Consider the following 19938-nt stretch of genomic DNA (forward strand, 5'->3'; position numbering starts at 1 on the left):
TATAGGCTTGCTCTTCCTCTTTATAAGGAGTCACATTTCCAAGATTAGGCCACTGGGAATCTGTTCTGGAAATCCAATTCTGAGAAACAGCAGGATTTAGTAGGAATTATTTCAAACCCATTTGATATCAGAAGCATACTGGCCATGACACCATAGGCTTACGCCGCATTCACATCTAGAACAATAACTATAAAGATAACTGTAACTATATAAAGATTTAAATCGTTCTAAGTAAATACAATGACTGTGTTCCCTCTTCAACAATAAATATAAAAGCATCCAAAACTAGAATTATATTTTTGGTTCGATATCGGAAGCAGAGACGACAATAAAACATTTTCAACCAATCAAATTTAAGTTGTAAGATAGAAAGGGGCGGGAGAATCCACTGCATTCACTCACAGCTTTGTTTGTTGAGACAAAGGCCATCCCCTTGTTGAAAAGAAAAAAGCATTTGATTGTCCCAGCTCCTCTCTCAATTGATGAACCCAAATCCTACAGCTGTGCTGTTTATTTACTTTAGAGAGCGAGTAAAATAAAAGCAAGTCAGTAAAGTAATCAATTCATAAATGAACTCCAGTTCAACTGAGGAATTGGAATTGGTATTTGAAAAAACAGAATTGGAATTGAATTGGAATTTCAGGAAATTTAATTTAATTCAAAGAAATTCTGTGAAATTACATGTTTGTTTGTTTTTTTCTTACCACATATCTGAGATTACACATACTGTTATAGTTACATATACATATACATTTACATATACTATTACATTATATATACAGTATATAATCAATACTGAATGTCATAAAATGTTAAAGGTACCTTTCAGGTGGTATTTGATACATAACATATAATCGTAACACATACATTATGATTGAATGTATTTGATTACATTAACTGTCTTTTATTTGATTCATAATGTTTGATTTATAATGTTTAGCAACTCAAGACAACCTCTAGTGGAATTTTGCGGAATTTAATGGAATTCAGTTCTATTTCCAGTCATTCCAATTCAATTCCAATTCTGTTTCCTTAGAACTGGGTGAAATTCCAATTCCAATTCCAACTCCAGGAACTGAATTGGAATTCACCATGCATTCATGAATTCAATTCATAAAACTTGCGCGCCAAAAAATTAAATGATATCATTGTAATGTGAATCCTTCAGCACTACATGTATCGTTACAGTTTATAGTTATTTTTGTAGTTATGGTTCTAGATGTGAATGGACTTTTTGCTTCTTCTGCTTCTGTCTCCAGCCTGCCGCTGTTCACGGGACGGCTCCTATGGCACTACATGCAACCCACTGTCAGGCCAGTGCCTGTGTCTCCCAGGGGTGGTGGGCCAGCAGTGTGACCGCTGTACCGGCTCAGGACTCAGGTTCCCCCAGTGCTCAGGTAACTGCGCTGGACACACTGATATCCATACTGAGACTGAGTCAACAAGCACCAGGGGTTAACACTTATATCAGTGAGATTTGATGTTTGAAGGTAGGTATTTTGTTCCATGTAAGGTAATATCCTCTCATTGGGGGATTCAAAGCCGTTTAATGTGTTGATTCTTCTTATATCCTTAAATGACACTTCAGGTCAGTCACCCTTGTTATTATCCTTTACAACAGGTAAAGTGCCTTTGGGCCACAGTTGACAGCCCACTGCATAAACCAACCATAAAACTTAATGAGTTACTGATGTGTTTTAATGACTACAATATAATGTGATCATGTCAATTCATTGTGTCTTCATTGCGTGCTTCCAGCTGCCATCAGTCAGTGTAACCCAGCAGGGTCAGAGGTCACAGATCCTCGAACGGTATGCCACTCTCAGTCTATAATTTTCTATCTGTCATAGCCCAGCCCTGATCATGCTTTTTATTAGCCCTGGTAATAGGAGTTGTTACAGTCTAAACCCAGTGCCGCCCCTTTGGGTGTGGATTCACGTGTATTCACATTCCTGTATCTGATAACACCGCTGTGCTGCCAAACCTTCATCCGGCATAGTTTACAAGGAAGTGTGTTTTTTTTCTCCTTGCTCGAAGTGAAACTTTACTGTAATGAAGAAAGGAAAAGAGACTTCCTTCCATTTTGAACAAGAAAAACAGCAACATACAGTAACACAATGTAATTCAGGGTTTCTGGAAGCTGTTTTTTTTTTATTTTGTAATATATTCTATGTTTGAAAGAAAGCACTATTATTGTAAATATCTTAACATCTTACACTAATATTGTATAATCATTCAGAAAGCTGGCACTATATGCAAACCCAGGCAACAGATTTGAATCTATTTGATAGTGAACAATCAGGGCAAATGAAACCAGACTTTCAACAGTAGTTACCAATTTCAGCAGTCCCAACGTAGCAGATATCTCACTGATTCCTCATCTGTTTTCTCAGGGTTTCTGCCGCTGCCTGACAAACGTAGAGGGAACCCTGTGTGACAGCTGCAAACCGCTCTACTGGAACCTGGCTACAGACAACCCTAGTGGCTGTATTGGTAAGTGAGGTGTCACCAAGTCAACTTTGCTCAAGTCCAGTATCAATTTAATATCTTAACGAAAACAAAATATCTAGGACTTTTCAATGCAATATGGATTTAATAGGATAAAAACTCAATAAGAGAATCATGATGGTTTGGTTTCTATAATCAGTTTCAATAAATTCAATCTTTCCATACAAATTCAGAAAACAGAATTTAAATTCAGTCATCTGGTGGAACAAATCTCATCACTTTCAGTCTAAGTCATTTACACAAACACAAGATCTTTTGTCAAGACTTTACAAACCCTTTCAAGTCATCAAAGTACAAGTCAAAGTCAAGTCCCGAGTCGCCAGAACCCAAGTCAAGTCAAGTCTGAAGTCTTCTCTTCATGCATCAAGTCAAGTCTCAAGCAGTTAAAACTGTGACTTGAGTCTGACCCGAGCCCAAGGCATGTGACTCGAGTCCCCGCCTCTGGTAATATGGAGTACATGATAACTTGGATCCATTTACCATTTTCCTGGAGTTGGTGCACCTTACGTAGCACGGCTCTCCAAATGAAAATCATAGCTGCACACCTGTGAGCCGAACATTTTTTCTCCCAGCAGTATTAATCCTGATCAGTAGTCCTCCGGTTTTTTTTTTTGTCAGCAGTATTAAATCACCAGTAGCAATCTGAAGAGGCGCTGATATGGGTCTTGGCCTCTCTTACCCAGGGGATATGTCAACATACCCCTGTCAACATGGCTGGATCTGCCTTCCTGTCCCTCAGAGGGAAGTTGGGGGGAAAAACACGTTAATACATGCAAATTCCTGTTGGCTGCTTTCCATGTGGAACCACCATTGAACTTGTGGGATTTCAGACTGTGAGAGTACAGAAATAAGTAGAAAGTGGCACATCAGAAACACACAATACCTCTGGACCGCCACTCCCCCCTTCTTCCCAAAAACCCCTAAATATATACTAATTCACGAAAAAATACTTAATATAGGAATAATAAAGTGAGGGGTTTTTGGCTCCTATTATACAGCCAGTGAAGGAACAGCTTGGGGCTTTGTCCAGATACCTGTCTAATGTTACAGGTCTGCTCTCCAGCAAGAATGTTATCACTGCCAGGCTGCCAGGAGATACAAGAAGGGGAGAAAAAAAAGAGCTTTTAATATCCTAAGAATGCCTCTGGTTGACTGTGGCCGGACATTAAGGAGAGTCTTTTTTCAGCGGGTTGAAAGCAAGCCGTGGCAGTAAAGCTCCTGTGGGCCTTTGATGTGCAGCCCTCTGAAGATCGGGGGGTTTTGTGCTGTCGTGTTTCACCCATGAAAGTGAGAGAATCCTGTAATCAGAGTCTATTCAGTGTACATCCCCCTCTTCATATCTCATAATGTTTCCTCTCTCTCTCTCTCTCTCTCTCTCTCTCTCTCTCTCTCTGTCTCCCTCTCTCTCTCTTCCCAGAGTGTCGGTGTGATGTAAAAGGGACCCTGAGCGGTGTTGGGGAGTGCCAGCAGGTGAGTCTTTCTTTTCCCGAATTTCCCCCAGGGGATCAATAAAGTGCATCTTATCTTATCTTATCTTACCACCTGTGACTGATACTTGTCTATTAATCAAAGACTATTAATCTAAGGGTGGGCAATTATCTCACAGTTTGTCAGAGTTCCTCAGAGTTTTGACAGCATTGCTCAGTTAGCTCAGCCACAATTTTTGCTACATTTGCATGGACGATACGTTTTGTCTTATATTCTCACTCTTATCCCGTTCTCTAGAAAAGTGGACAGTGTCACTGTAAGCCTAATGCATGTGGACACGCGTGTGACACCTGTAAGGACGGATACTTCCTGCTGCAGAAACGGAACTATTTTGGTTGTCAAGGTAAGTTATCGATCCCGACCAAACCTAAACCACATCGATCTCTCATCTCACTTAAATATACTGAATAGTGTGTTATCTCAATCTCATATCTCATATCTATTCTAAGCTGAGGTACTGCAGGGTAACTCGCTGTCTGAAAAGGGACCTGTGCTGCTCCACTTAACCAAACATAACATGAGCAGTCTTTCATGAATCAATGACCTCTCCAAGACCTTCGGTTAAAAATCAATCGAGGTTAATCTTTAATCCCAAATAATGACTTCTTCTCCTCTCTCCTGATAGGCTGCCAGTGTGATGTAGGCGGTGCCACTGGCAGGGCCTGCGATGAGGTTTCGGGACAATGTCAGTGCCGGAAGAATGTAGTGGGCCGTACATGCACTGAGTAAGATAATACATAAACACACAGCCAGGTTTTTTCTTTTTTTTTTAGATAAAATGTACTATTTTCTACATCCCCGAGCAAATCAAGACCTTTGTGATTACTTGATAACTTACTTTTCAATCTATTCCCCATTAGGCCAGCACCGAGCTACTACTTTCCCACCCTCCACCAGCTGAAGTTTGAGGTGGAGGATGGCACCACTCCCAACGCCAGGCCAGTGCGCTTCAGTTATGACCCCCAAGAGTTCCCACAATTCAGCTGGAGAGGCTACGCTATAATGTCCCCTGCACAGGTTGGTCCATATTCACCACCTCTATGCATCGGCACCTTAAGATACATTGCACATGTTGTTGATGCAATAATCGCAAAAACGTTATGGCTGGGGTACAGTCTATATTTGGGACTACCGCAGTGATTTTCTATATGCCTTTTTCAATCTATTCTAATACCACCACAGTTTCCTTCCCTTGTACCTCTGCACTGGTAGTCCTACCTGAAGCTAATACCTATTTCGTACATTAGGGGCTTATGGAGGGAATGTGGGCACTAGCTCTCCTAGCACTAACCCTATCTCTCCTCAGCCAGAGGTGATCCTAACGCTTGCCCTTGGCTTTCCTGGCCCTTTCCATATTGTAATGCGCTACGCCACCCCCCACCAAAGGGGGACAGCGCGAGTGAGAGCAAGGATCTTGGTGGTGGATGAAGCTGCCTTTCACTCTTGCTGTGACTGTAAGTGAAGGGCCTTTCCTTCCCTCTTTTAGCTTTCTTTTCCTCTCTTGACCTCTTGGCTCTCTGTTGATTAACCTGCTGCATTTGTTTATCCGCTTGGCCTTCTACACATTACCTGCCTCTTAACCGTAGCTCCCCCTCCGCCTACTCAAACGTGTGCCATTCCAGTCAGCTGTGTGCCCCCCCCCCCCCCCCCCCCCCCCCCCTCCCTGTCTCTGCAGAGTGAAGTCAGAGTAACAGTGCATGTTGATGTGAAAGATGCGAGTCAACTCTACCGTGTGGTTCTGCGGTTCACTAACCCCAGCGGTACCAGTGTGACTGGTAGCATCAAGGCTACCAATAACAGGGGCTCCCCAGGTAAGGCTGCCTCTGACGCTGAATCAGCTTTTACATGTCACCATCTTGACGGTTTTAAAGGTATCCACATCCTCAAAGTCAAGTCAGTAGCTATGGGCGCTGTGGTCTGTCACATATTTACATCCTCTTTACTAAAAACACACAGGACTAAACCATTTACTCTACAGTAGCTCTCTGTGTTCGCTGACATTCTGATATCAGTAAAGTGTTACCCATGATGACAAAATGACAAAAATTCATATGCCCTTTATTTGTAAACTAGTGCATGACGTGTCTAATCTCTTACCCAGCTGGTGATACCCCATCTTTCACTTATTACCTGCGCTCTCAACTGTGAACGTGTGACATTACAGCCTGTGTTGCTTGGTGTCCTGCAGGGTCAGATCAGAGTAAGGAGGTAGTTTTCCCTGCCAGTCCCTCCCCCACCTTCCTCACTGTCCCAGGAGAGGGCTTCGCTGAGCCCTTCGCTCTGACTCCTGGGAAATGGATCATCCACATAAGGGCACAGGGGGTTCTGCTGGTGAGTTGAAGGAAGATAATGGTGTAGAAATTATCATCATGTAAAAAGGTAAAAGAACAAGACAAGCTAAAGGAATAATGGTGGTTATGTTTCTTTTTTCTTCCTGATAAATATTGTACCTACATCATGCAACATGTGACATCATTCATTCATTCATTCTCCATTTGAAGGAAAATGGTAAATGTACATTAGACTATAGATTGAATACTGAGTCCATCACTCTTACTCTCACTCCCCAGGATTATTTAGTACTGCTGCCCCGGGATTACTATGAGGCACCTCTGCTGCAGGAGAAGATCACCCAGCCTTGCACATATATACCCACCGGAAACAGGGACACAAAGTAATTCTTGAATTTTACTATTAAATTATCCACTAAACAGCCATCCTTTATGCTAGACCTTAACCTGGTGTTATGCCCAGATTGAGCAAAACAATCATGATAATGTTTATCTCTGTGACCGTTCTTGTTATACCGCTCTTGTTAGTGCTGGATTCTGACCGCTGTTTCTCCCTGTGCCTTCCTGTGTGTCTCTCTCAGCTGTCTGTTGTATAAGCATGTGGCGATGGATGGCTTCAGCTCCACACTGGGCTCGCAGGGTAAGCTCTCCGCCCGCAGCGGGCGCAGGAGGAGGCAGGCTCGTGTGCGGCGGCCCACCCCGGATCACCCTGACATGGCCTCTCTCAATGGGAGACAGGTGGGAAGGCTTGGCTCGCATGCCGACGTACAATATAGAGATTTACAGATGCACATGTAAACACGCACATATGCTCACGTTGGTTACCTACCAGATTCAGAAGTGGTTTTAGGATTGTACAGGTCACTTTTAAGGAAGGGATGGGTCAAGCATCTACCTATTTCACAGACCTTTGAAGCTGATATGGGACAGGTTGGGGTCCTTGGGCAGGTTCCTATCTATTTAATCTGTTCCAAAATCCAAATTAAAAACAAGAAGCATTTGGGCTTTTGCCATCAGGGCTCCTTGACTTTGGAACTACCTGCCCAAGGAGCTCAGGCTGGCTAAATCGGTGTCATCTGTTAAATCACTTCTTAAACCCCATTTTTATAAACTTACTTTGATGCAATAATCTTTTATAAATTGCTTTTCCCTCCCTTTATTCTTTTGTTCTTCATATTATTATTACATGTTACACATAATATACTGTAGTTTCTGTTATGCTCATTGGAGTTCATTTTCATTCTCCTGAAATCCCTGTGTGTTCCAGGTCGGATGAAGCTGTATGAGGATGTCAGGCGGTGATGTGCAGTATGTTTTTGTCATTTGTGTCCTACAGTCTCAGCTCCAGCTCAGTCTGCGTGTGGCTCGCCCTGGTCTGTATGCTCTTGTCCTGGAGTATGCCAGCGAGGTGGACACTGTCCAGAACGTCAACCTGCTCATCAGTGGCCAGTCAGATGGAGAGATCCCAGCCAGGGCCAACATTTACAGTTGTGCCTACAGGTGTGCACTGTATTTCTTGCACCGGCTTTTAAACCAGTGCTTGCATTTTATTGATTTCTATTCTTACATTGTGAAAATATAAATGACGTCCCAGCCCCTGAAAGTCCCAGTATATTTCTGTTTTTCAGCTGTTGTGTGTTGTGACCCCTGCAGCTTTTTGTGTCGGAGTGTGGCGGTGGACAGCAGTAATCGGGTGGCGGTGCTGCAGCTTACCCACAAGGCCGAGCTTCTCCTGCAGACCTCCACAGCCTCATTCCTGCTGGTGAGGCAAAAGCTTCCAGACAGAGAAATTATATTGTGGACAGCAGCATGCATTTTTACATAAACTTGTTTTGTCTCTGTAGTATAAAGTGTATGCGGTGCCTGCAGAGGAGTTTTCCATGGAGCATGTACACCCCAAGGTGCTCTGCGTCTCCACCCACGGCCGCTTCACTGAAGACAGGTGAGTCCACATGGTTTTAATAACAAGGACCGACAGAGACTCCTTCAACACACATTACAGCAGCTATTATTATAGAGATAATACTACTAGACTAGACCTTGGCCTTGTGCTCTTGTTGTGGAGTGTGGAGACACACATCTGTTTTCCAGGTGTGACTGCATGCATTCCTCTGGCTGGGCAGGGTCACTTACCTGAGGCTGTTAGGTATTAGGGTCAAACTCTCTCTCTCTCTCTCTCTCTCTCTCCATACACAGCCATACATGTGCTTTCAGCTGTCAGCATTCAGTCCTGTTATTTACAGGGGCATTCAAATACTTCTGGACACTTTCCCTCATTTTACAAAATGAGCGTTTCCACTCGTATAGCAAACAGGCTATTAGTGAGCTTGTAACTCTTAGAAAGTAAAGAGAAAAACGTTTGGAGAATAATCACTCTCTCCAGTCTCTTGAAATAATTTGACATGGTTCATTATCATTTATTCAAGATGTTAGAGCTTCTTTGCTTCATGCCATTATGCTTTTTGAACCATAAATAGATACATGAGAAAGCATGAGTCCTGAAAAAATATTACTAATAAAAAAAGTGAACATTTGAACAATACGAAGTTCAGGGATATTTTGAAATAAGTTTTGATCCAATATTGGAGTGAAATGGGAAGAAAGCAAGAGGTAGAATTAGACAGCGAGAAGGAGGGGGTCCAGATTAAGCCTGAAGGCAGAGGGAATTGCCAGAGGATCAGAGCGTTAGCCTGTAAAACTGGAGCTTTCACAAGAAGTGTGTGTATATGTAAGTGTGTGATGTGGAGATTTCTGTACATTGATGAGAGAGAATGTGATAGCCAGAGGATGTCAAGATTCAAAAGAGGATTACTGAAGATTAATGTTGTTTCATAGGTCACAACCTCTGGCTGGCCACTGACCCCACTCCTAACAAGTCACATTGTTCCGCTGTATTAGGGCTTGGCAAACACTTCAAACGCCATCAACAGGCTTTAAGCAAAACATCTTGTTGCCCTTTTATGTTTCCAGTCAGTACTGTGTTGCGAGCCAGTTCGGCAGGCCTACCACAGCCTGGGTTTTGGACGCGGCCCGTGACGGACACCCATCCTCCACACCAGCCGTCGCCCCCCAGCGGAGGGAGAGCGAGGAGTGGAGGCGGAGGCGACAGTCCGGGACGCTCCCTCTCAGTGAGCCCCAGAGTGAAGGGGTACTGCTTAAATTCCCCCAGGTATCTGCCCTTGTCTGCCCTAACATTCATTTTCAGTTTTTACCATATCCACTTGACACTGCAGCCTCATGTTTAAGTGATGTTGAACTTTGATAGTACCTTGGGTTGTGTAGCTTCCTGGACATGATACAACCCCAAAATCGGCAATTCTCTGTTATCTGCTGCTTGACGATTGGAGAATTGTATTATTTTTCTCTCTCCATTCACTGCCATTGTATGGCGAAACAGGTCTGAAAATCACACTTCTAGCACATGAATGAACTTGAATAAAGCAGATTCTGACAATATATAAAAAAACTAGTCATTCTGCTGATTTTTTTAAAGTGAATCGCTTTCTTTATGTTATTAAACCAACAAGTGTAACACCGACATCCGGTGAAATCTGGTTGGAAAAATATCGGTGTTACACTTGTTCAACGTGAAAGGTGAGAAAGTGATTCACTTAAAAAAAATCTGCAGAATGCGTTTATGTGCTAGAAGTGTGATTTTCAGAGCTGTTTTGCCATAAAATGGCAGTGAATGGAGAGAGAAAAAAAAGCAATTCTCCAGTCTCTACCGGACCAACAGATAACAGAGAATCTCTGATTTTGGGGTTATATCATGTCCAGGAAGCTACACAACCCATGGTACTACCAAAGTTCAACAGCACTTTAAGCTTCCTCCCCACTTCTTTCCAGACGGAGATCAGCTTCAATCCCAAGGTGCCCCTCCCAGGCAGGTATGTGGTTGTGGTCCATTATCGGCAGCCCGAACATATCTCCTTCCCCGTGGAGGTCCGAGTGGACGCAGGCCGCTCCTGGACTGGTGAGTTTGCTGGAGGAAGAAGAAAGGAGCCCGTCGGATCAAACAGAATAAAAGAGTTTATCGGCTCCCGTAGGATATGAGGGTGTTTATTCTGGCAGTGTCTAGAAAAGCCTGTTGCAAGTGTGTGATGTGGGGATAATTGTTCCTTCTCAGTGAGGGGGCGATTCCCTTCTTAAGAGCAGATTAAGTCCCTGGGCTCATGACAAGATGATCAAAGGCCTCGGACACACTTCCCTTTATGGCTTTAATGGAGGGAAGGATTATTGTGCGGCATGCTGACGTCTCCTCCCCTTTCTCTACTCGTCTTTAACTCCTTCTCCATCGCTCCATCTCTTCTCTTGCAGGTGTGATAAATGCGTCCTTCTGCCCTGCTGTCTCCGGCTGCAGGGAGGTAGTCATCGCTGACGGCCGCATTGCCCTCGACTTTGACCAGCATTCCTGGCGACAGCCCATCATCTCTGTGACCGTCCCGCCCAGGAAGACCCTCATCCTGGTCAGTGGTTTATGTGATAAGTCAATCACTATCCCAGTTATGTTTACAGACCACCAGTTGTCTACTTATCCACTGAAATTGAATTAGTGCCAAGTGACATCAAAGGCGCCCCAGACAAAAAGTAAACATTTCTTTTTGCTGCTGTTTTTAACTTGGTCTTTTGACTTAACACACTAATGTTGTTGTTTTTTTAGAGCAAATGTCTGCTGCTGTTTTACCTGAATTTATATGCACTTTAAATTGTCTATGTCCTCTGCATGTGTGTGTGTGTATGTATGTATGTTTTTATATATGATGACGTTTATGTTCTTATTTAATTTTATTATACATATATTGCTCTTGGCTTTGTGAAGCGCATTGTGTTGCTTTTTGTATGAAATGTGCTATACAAATAAAATTTGACTTGACTTGACTTGAGAAATATGGAAAGAATCAAAGCAATGAATGAAACATACTCTTACTCGTACTACACTTTTGCGTAAAGCCTGCAGGTTTAGTAGCTGGATTGAGGAGCCTGTGTTTTGTATGCATTATTAAAGTTGTTCAGGTTGAGTACTTGGCATGCTGAGGTCCTCTCTCCTCAGTGTTATGCCATATCCCAAACAACAACAATGAAGGGCCTGTATTCTACCTGGCAGCCCCACACAGCTTTATAAGAGCTAAGCTCTCATCCGCTCTAATGCTGGGGCAGGTTGGGCTTTGCTTGCCTTTAGTCTGCCTGCTTCACTTTTCACTCTCCAGATAAGACCAAACAGAAAAATGCCACTGAAACACTTCAAATCCTCAGTTTGTGTTTTTATCTGTTTTATCATTGTCTGCATCTCACTGATAAATATGTTTTAAATCATAATAAGAAACAAAGTGGAGGTTTTTGGTGAGATTGAGCGTTGTTGTGTGCTTTTTATCATTTGTTATGATTTGTGTCTTTTGTATAGGATTATATCTTGGTGGTTCGTGATAGCAGTTACACCCCAAATCTCCTGAAAGCGAAACCACTGGATAAGTCTGCAGACTTTATACAGCATTGCAGAGGAGAAGGGTTCTATATTGAGTAGGTATTCACTGTGTTGGAGGAGAGAAATGGCTCCAGCAAAACAAGCTGGACTGAAAAATGAAATCCAGATCTTTGGTAGTTTTAAGATTAGATCAGCTGTGTTTCTTTATTTTGTTTGATAATCTGATATCTGTTTATATTCTGTGATATGTTATTTATTAGTCTGATTGTTTTCTGGGTGATAATCTAACGTCACAGCAGTAGCAGTACAGTAGTTTTACAACACTAAACTCTGTCCTCAGCACAGTGGATGTTTATGTAAATGGTGCCCTCTAGCTGTGAAGATCAAGTAAAAGGCCACGGCTGTATTTGGATGAACCGCTCTATTTTTTGTCCTTTCAGCCCCAGAAGTTCTTCGCAGTTCTGCAGAGACTCTGCCCGCTCTCTTGTAGCAGCCTATAATGACGGAGCTCTGCCTTGCAACTGTGACAAGTCTGGCTCTACGGGAACCACCTGCAATCCCGTCGGAGGACAGTGTCCCTGCAGGCAGCACGTCATCGGTCGACAGTGCACAAAGTGTGCTACGGGATACTACGGCTTCCCCTACTGCAGACGTGAGTGAACACTGATTTTCAACTTGTCTAGACTTGTGTGAATATGCATGTATATGCTTCATGCACACATACACACAGCAGACTCATATATCTTTACCCAATCTCACACCCACTCTTTAATCCCATTCAGTGTGACATTTTAGTATTTTTTTCACCTAAATGAAATCTCTTCTCCCTCCCGCAGCGTGTGAGTGTGGCCGCCGGCTGTGTGATGAGGTGACAGGACGGTGTATCTGCCCTCCTCAGACAATCAAACCTGCCTGTGATGTGTGTGAGAGTCAGACTTTCAGCTACCACCCTTTGCTGGGCTGCGAGGGCTGTGACTGCTCTCCCAACGGCATCAGGGCCAATGCAGGGTCTGACTGTGACCGTGTAACTGGACAATGCACGTGAGTGGAACCCTATAGGGGACAGAAAACACGGTGCATGCATCAGGATTTGAGTTAAGCATTTATCAATGAGATTAATGAATTAATCATTTTACAGTATATTGTTTTTCTGTGTATTATACCAGTAATGAAGGGTGTGAAGAGAGCTAAAATATCATAGTCAAGTCGAATTATTGTTACTTTGCAGAAATTTTAATTGAGTAAAAGTAAAATTACTAGTGTATAAAAGTACTTAAGTAAAAGTAAAGTAGATCATTTAAAATGTATCAGTTACTGAGTTACTGTTTTGATGAGAGCACGTTTTTCCAAAAACTTTTCCCTTGCAATAGTAAATGGACAAGAATACAGAGTTCATTCTTTCAAATAAAAGACTTGATAAAGAAACAAAATAAAGTGCATAAACAAAGTGATGCATGAATTAACATGATATCGAGGGCTTGGAGCCAAAGGGGCTTAGGTGCGTTACAGTAGATTTTACAGGAGAGCCAAGACAAATTTTGATCAAACTTGGATTAGCTGCCGTTACCACATACTAAGCACAATATTTTAACTTTTTGTGTTATCTGATTGAGCATTACTATAAAAACAATACTGCTACAGTTTAAGTTGAATTATATTTGTTAACTTTTTTTAAAATGGCAAAAGAGTGAAATACGCCTTTTTGGCACAAACATTGTCCCAATACAGCCATGCAGAATATGGGCGTATGTAAGTAAACAGTTGTAAAACACATTCATTTTAATACAAATCTAGCAACTACACTACTGAAATATAAAACAAGATCAGAATGAATATCTTTATCTTGAAGTAATGCTCAGCAACTTTCACCAAGGCCTTTAAAATTGTAGGCTGGAACATATCAAATTGATTGATACATTTTTTTCTGTTAAAAACTTTTAACATTTTTAATAAACCTCTATAGACATAAGAAACTACTTTTGATTCTAAACTACCACTTTTTTTTTCTTTTGCTAGTATAATACATTTTTGTAGATCCTTATTGATGTGTCCTGGGACACATTCAAAGACCTGTAAAACTCCTCATAACACTGAGGGATAACTTCAGCTACCAGCAGTCTTACTATCAGAGCTCATCTTGACCAGTTCACACTCCTAACATTATAAAATAACATTTTGAATCTATAGGCCTAAGTATGTCATGGGAATATTAACATATTTACATTCATCTAATGTTGACCTAGAATATTAATTAGGATATGAATAGGATACTAAAAATGATGTGATCATGCTGCCATGCTAGTATTACTTACGTCAGCATGCATTTTGAGTTGACCTAAGTGCTGTTAGAATCGTCTACCCACAATGCTTGTTCAGTGTCAAAAGTGAGGTTTTGCTTGGTGTCAAAAGGGCGTAAGTGCAGTTACGCCCTTTTGGCAGCAAACAAAACCCTACTTTTACTGTTATGGCTTTCAGTTTTTGTTTAATTAAAACTTATGGGTCATGATTTCAGTTGTGTCCTTTTGGCACTGAAAAGATCTCACTGAGACCTTTCAATTGATGTATAATACTCATATTCGCCCAAAATCGCACTTACGCCCCTTTGGCTCCAAGCCCTCGATATATGCACCACAGTTGTGTTTGCCTAGCTTCTGTTGCAATGTAATGTTACTTTGTAATGGATGTGATTTAAAAGGTACCAAAGAACAATATTTCAATCAAGGCATACTTACGTAGAAGTACTAACTTCACAAACATACTCAAAAGTACAAGTACACAAAAAGGCTACTCAGTCAGATCTAATAAAGTCTCTTTATAAACTTATGAACCAGATGTGAACGTGTTGTAAATCTCATCTAGATTTTCATCAGAGATAACATGTCATGTGCATTTTTGTGCAGCTGCAAGCCTCGGATCGGGGGGCGGCAGTGCGACCGCTGTGCTGCAGGTTATTATCGCTTCCCCGACTGTGTGCCTTGTGACTGTAACCAAGGTGGGGTCACGCCTGACGTGTGTCACCCAGACTCAGGGAAGTGTCTCTGCAAGGTGAGCTGATTTGATTAGAAAAATGTCCTGCTTTCAAAAACTACAATCTTGTTTGTTTTTGTCTTATTCTTCTGGCCTCCTCCTCTGACCTTCTCTCTGTGGCTGCCGCGTTTGCAGAGAAATGTGGCGGGCGTGAGGTGTGATAGCTGTCGGGAGGGCTCCTTCTATTTTGACCCCTCCAACCCTAACGGCTGCACCGGCTGCTTCTGCTTCGGAGCCACTGACCAGTGTCAGAGCTCTAGCAAACGCAGGGGGAAGGTGTGTTTGCTTTCATGCCCCTGCATGTCCACGGATGCCTTTGGAAATTGTATGCCTGTAAAGCTTACTGGGTGATCGCAGTTGTGTGGTGCACAAAGTATTCGTCTATTCAAAGCTGTTCGTACAGTTCATACAGTACAAGTTTAGTAGTTGTTAAGGAAAAATGCATGGCATAGCATACTATACCCTACCATACCATGCCATACCTTACCTTGCCTTACCTTATCTTACCTTACACTGTTAAACAGTTAGTTTTGAAGTTAACCAAATTCTGTAGAGCGTAGGCCTAGAACCTTGTCACATGTGTGGGATATAAACCTTTATCAGGCTTTGCAGTGCATTACATTTTACCAGGGTGTGTGATAAGTAAATAGTTCCATACAGGTCTTAATTCCCCATCTATTCCCTGTTGTTAGTTTGTGGAAATGCGTGGCTGGCGTTTGGAGAGGCTTGACCAGGAGGAGGTTCCCTCTGTGCTGAACACAGCCAGTAACACAGTGGTGGCAGATATCCAGGAGCTTCCTCCTGCAGTTCAAGTTCTCCACTGGGTGGCACCACCTTCCTACCTGGGAGACAGGGTGAGTAGGTGGAGGGGGAGAACGCCAAGGCCATGAGAACACTATTTTTTGCTCTACTGTAGAATAAATCTTCAGTAAATGGTTTAAACTAATTATTTTTTTAGTAATAGATCTATTGCTACATTCATGACTAAGCCAAAACATAAGGTATTTTAGGCTATGCTGTATCCTACTTTCCAATAGTTTCTACTGTCCCTTATTCGGATATACTGACAGATGTTGGGGCTTTCTCCCTTTTCTCAGGTGTCATCCTATGGTGGCTTCCTTACCTACCAGTCCAAATCCTTTGGTATTCCCAGTGAGGGGATGACTCTGATGGACAGACGACCTGATGTCCTGCTTAGTGTGCGTATAGATTCACGCTCTCTCAGACCAAAATGTCTCTCAGTAATCTTGTTTTTTCTGTTTGAATAACACTTGTTTCTTCATCTTGATCTCCCTCCAGGGTCGGGACATGACCCTGATCCACCTGGCTCCACAGCTGCCCTCTCCAGACAGGCTGTTTCAGGGCAGAGTCCACCTTGTGGAGGTAAAGCACACGATAGCCTTTATTCAACATCAGTATGAAGCTCCGTAGATTATAACTAGGGATGGGACAATCTGCTTATCTCATGATACGATTCAATATGCAATATGGGGTTCACGATTCCATACAACCGCAATACGATGTAATAAATTAAAGTTCAATGACAACAAAGTATGACTGAGCAGAATTATGTTTATTTCTGAGCCACAAATTGCTAGAACAATTTAAAAATGTCATTACAAAGTGTAAATAATATAATTTGGATGGAGAGCTTGTGAAATTGTGATGGGGAAGCCATCTCATTTGTGATTACTACAGCAGAATAAAATGGAGCTAATATCGTGATTCATTTTTCTGCCCCATTTTCGTATTGCGATATATTGACTTTCGATATATTGTCCCATTCCTAATTGTAACTCATCTGATTTATGATCTAATCTCCATATAATATGATCCACCTCTCAATTTTTGTATCATATTTTGAAGCCAATGAAATGTTTGAGTCTTTTTGAGTCTCCCTTAAAGTTTTTTCAACATTAGTCCCCGAATATTGACCCACCTCTCTCTGTTTTCTTTTACATTATATTCTATTTTTTCTTTTCTTTTCTTTTTTATTCCTCTTCTCTTGTACAGCACCTTGTAACATTGGTTCTGGCGGGCACTATATAAATAAAGTTTACTTACGTTTACTTACTTACTTACGTACAGTACTACTTAGTCACTAATAACTCCTCTATTGTCTTACTGTAGGGCTTTTCTGGTTCGGTATATGTATTTTAGTTCCTTCCTTTGATTAGACTTGTACTGCTTGCTCTTATCTTTGTTTTATTCCTTTATCTATTATCTGTATTCAGTGTTTCACTGTTTTTATTTAAATTTTTTCCTCTCATTTTCATTGTAAAGCACCTTGTAACCTTGTTAAGAAAGGTGCTATATAAATAAAGTTCATTGTTATCATTATTATTGTCTGTGCAGGGAAACTGGCGCCACGCTGGGACCAACAGGCCCGTGTCCAGAGAGGAGCTGATGATGGTTCTGGCCGGTCTGGTGGGCCTGAGGATCCGAGCCTTATACTTCACTCAGAGCCAGCGCCTCAGTCTGGGGGAGGTGGGCCTGGAGGAGGCCACTAACACAGGAGCCGGAGGTCCTGGCAACACTGTGGAGGACTGTTCCTGCCCCCCGCAGTACTCTGGAGACTCCTGTGAGGTGAGGAAATGCCCCCCTAACCATTCATACTGCCTGGGCTTTAATTCTCCTGAATAAAATGAACAGGTATAAAGATGTGTAGATAAATCCTAGAGGATCAGGTGATTATTTTTTAACAATCTGTATACGCCTATTCTACTCTTCTAGATGTGAAGGTGAGTCAGGCAGGTAGACGAGGGATAGGGAAAAGAACTAGGGAAAGAGAGAGGAGGGGGGTGCTAAAATTGCATCTTGTCATCTTGGAGAAGCCAGACCTCTTCATATTTTTGGGTGTCCTGACACGCCTGAACAAAGAGCCACACCCTTTTCCAAGAGGAAAAATTCATCAGCTGAGGAGCCGTGGGTGGAATGTACTGGAAAATACCGGCCTGTGAGCTGCGCAGCCAAATAGCGTAGCCCCAGGGTGGGATATGATGCACAATCACGCAGACATAATATTAGTGATTATACAGCTACAATCACTGGCATGGTTACAGCCCATACAAATGTAATGTAATGCAAACATTCATGATGTTCTTGCTGAGCAAAGGCTTTACCCAAAATATTTTTTCCTGGGAAAGGTGTGCATGGGTGGGTCCTCATATCCAATTAGAATAGATGTGGTTCCAGCAATTTTGCCCACAGAACCCAATTAAAATGAGCATTTTGTCAGTCAGTTAATGTCGACATTTTTGGGGTCACCCTCAGGGTTTGGTGTCTCATGTTGAAGACGCCTGATGGATTTCTTCATAGAACAGAGACAGGCATTAATTAGTGGAGAAAAACACTAACGTCTGGAAAACTTTATTGAGGTTTTTTTTTCCCCATTTTGTGGGAGTGCTGTTGCCATAGCGGAGTGGTCATCTACCTGTGTGTACATGAACCAGCTTCTACTTGGGTGTGTTCAGAGGAAATTGATAATATGTAGCCAGAGGCATTATGACAAGAAGCCTCCCCTTGACACATAGCAGGGTGTGGCAACTGGCAACTCAGTGTTACTCAACAGCCTGAATGTGATTGTGTGAGTGTGAGTGTGAGTGTGCGCGTGTCTGTGGGCATGGTCGACACACCTAGTTGTGTCTGTTGTGTGTTTGAATAGTGTGATTCAGGTGTGAGTTCTGTGTCTGTGCTGTCTGAAGACGTCTGACTTACCTCTCAGTCACACATGGTCACACTGTAAACCACACACCTGTACACACAGATAGATACAATGAGAGAATATTTTACTTTCTCAGGTATCACAGCCACACCCTGGCAACCTTAAGCACATAAATACTGTATACAGCATTATATTGTGTAGCAATCTTTATTACAAATATATTATGATTTTGTGCACTCAGTTGACTTAATATCTCTGAATGTGTCCCAAGTGTGTGTGTGTGTGTGTGTGTGTGTGTGCGTGAGCGAGAGAGAGAGAGAGAGAGAGAGAGAGAGAACATGTGAACACATGCATGTATGTGCTTGTGTGCCTGCATACCCCCCACCCCCCCACCCCCCCGCTGCCGCAGCAGAACTGACTCAGGTAGGTGAGTGGCGATGGGGCGTGTCCTCTGCGTGAGTGTGTGAGTGTGTGTGTTTAAGAGGCTGAGGCAGGGGAGAGCGAGGCATTATTTCATCCAGACTAAACGTAAGGAATGCCAGATACGTGTATGGATAGACGACGGCGGAGAGGGCTGCTGCTGCAGGCCCTGCTCTGCTGGACTTTGCTGGAACTGTGCTCTGCTGGCCATAGGCCCTATGAGAGAGGGGAGAGACCCCGCTACCCCAGGCAGCATGACAGATGGGCTCAGAGGATACAATACCCTTCACTTCACGACCAGGGAGCTCAGCATGTACAGTACCCATCAGTAAATGACCCAGGTACCCAGAGGGTACGCTACCCCTCGGTACATGACAGAGGACAGACTGTTCAGTATCCCTCTTTTGACGACAGTGATGCCGGTTCTCAGATTCAGGTAAACCCAGGAATGTCAGATGTGGTGTATCTTGTTGGTTTAAAGATTAATCATTATATTGTTGTACCTTAGTTCCAGGTTTTACTGCTCAAACTGTGAGGTGAATCCTGTGGATTATAGGTGACTAAAAGACTGTTATCTCTGAAAGCAAAGGACATGTTTAGGCTCCTCAGTGTTAATGATACTCAGTTCAGGCCAAGTTCATTGCCAGAATTGCAAACTTGATGACACACCTTACTGAAGTGCTGTTTGGGACACTAGGTTTTAATCTCCCTGTGTGAATAGCTGTCTAAATCTTTGGAAACATTGCTGTGTTTGGGCAAAATAAAACTTATGTTGTGTGTAAGGTTTATTTAGTCTGTTAATCACTAGTGTGCAGTAATAATTAGTATTTTGTGTTATACATTAGTACATGTTATCATTATTGTGATATGACCTAATGCTGCTCTTCTCGTTTATCCGTCAGATATACTCCTTCTCCCACACTTTTAGTTATTTTCTGTATCCCAAGGGATATGCTTGTGAACAGTGATTAGGATGTGGGTAATAGTATCCCTGTATTTTTGTGTTTCTTTTTCAGCATACAAGTAGAATAGTCTGCACACCAAGAGAAAAAAAGGCAGAAAAACTAAAAGACTTTTTCAAAAATGCTCTTCTTTTTATTTTGAACAGCACAGAGGAG

The 19938-nt window shown here is 42.4% G+C and overlaps 1 protein-coding gene across 1 annotated transcript in view; it reads left to right on the forward strand.

Moving 5' to 3' along the window:
- LOC139912913 (laminin subunit alpha-3-like) overlaps window positions 1–19938 on the forward strand; it is a 59143-nt gene that overhangs the window by 23462 nt on the left and 15743 nt on the right. Inside the window, exons 15-40 of the mRNA XM_071900837.2 lie at window positions 1260–1397; window positions 1759–1811; window positions 2394–2493; window positions 3926–3978; window positions 4234–4339; window positions 4622–4721; window positions 4857–5013; window positions 5672–5807; window positions 6185–6327; window positions 6567–6670; window positions 6869–7025; window positions 7624–7787; window positions 7941–8049; window positions 8132–8229; window positions 9258–9456; window positions 10134–10260; window positions 10605–10753; window positions 11689–11804; window positions 12150–12361; window positions 12546–12750; window positions 14610–14754; window positions 14872–15012; window positions 15429–15590; window positions 15834–15935; window positions 16036–16119; window positions 17092–17322. Of these exons, the coding sequence (XP_071756938.2) occupies window positions 1260–1397; window positions 1759–1811; window positions 2394–2493; window positions 3926–3978; window positions 4234–4339; window positions 4622–4721; window positions 4857–5013; window positions 5672–5807; window positions 6185–6327; window positions 6567–6670; window positions 6869–7025; window positions 7624–7787; window positions 7941–8049; window positions 8132–8229; window positions 9258–9456; window positions 10134–10260; window positions 10605–10753; window positions 11689–11804; window positions 12150–12361; window positions 12546–12750; window positions 14610–14754; window positions 14872–15012; window positions 15429–15590; window positions 15834–15935; window positions 16036–16119; window positions 17092–17322 (3491 nt within the window). The remainder of the gene's footprint in view (window positions 1–1259; window positions 1398–1758; window positions 1812–2393; window positions 2494–3925; window positions 3979–4233; window positions 4340–4621; window positions 4722–4856; window positions 5014–5671; window positions 5808–6184; window positions 6328–6566; window positions 6671–6868; window positions 7026–7623; window positions 7788–7940; window positions 8050–8131; window positions 8230–9257; window positions 9457–10133; window positions 10261–10604; window positions 10754–11688; window positions 11805–12149; window positions 12362–12545; window positions 12751–14609; window positions 14755–14871; window positions 15013–15428; window positions 15591–15833; window positions 15936–16035; window positions 16120–17091; window positions 17323–19938) is intronic.

This window comes from Centroberyx gerrardi, chromosome 13, assembly GCF_048128805.1.
Source record: "Centroberyx gerrardi isolate f3 chromosome 13, fCenGer3.hap1.cur.20231027, whole genome shotgun sequence".
NCBI lineage: Eukaryota > Metazoa > Chordata > Actinopteri > Beryciformes > Berycidae > Centroberyx > Centroberyx gerrardi.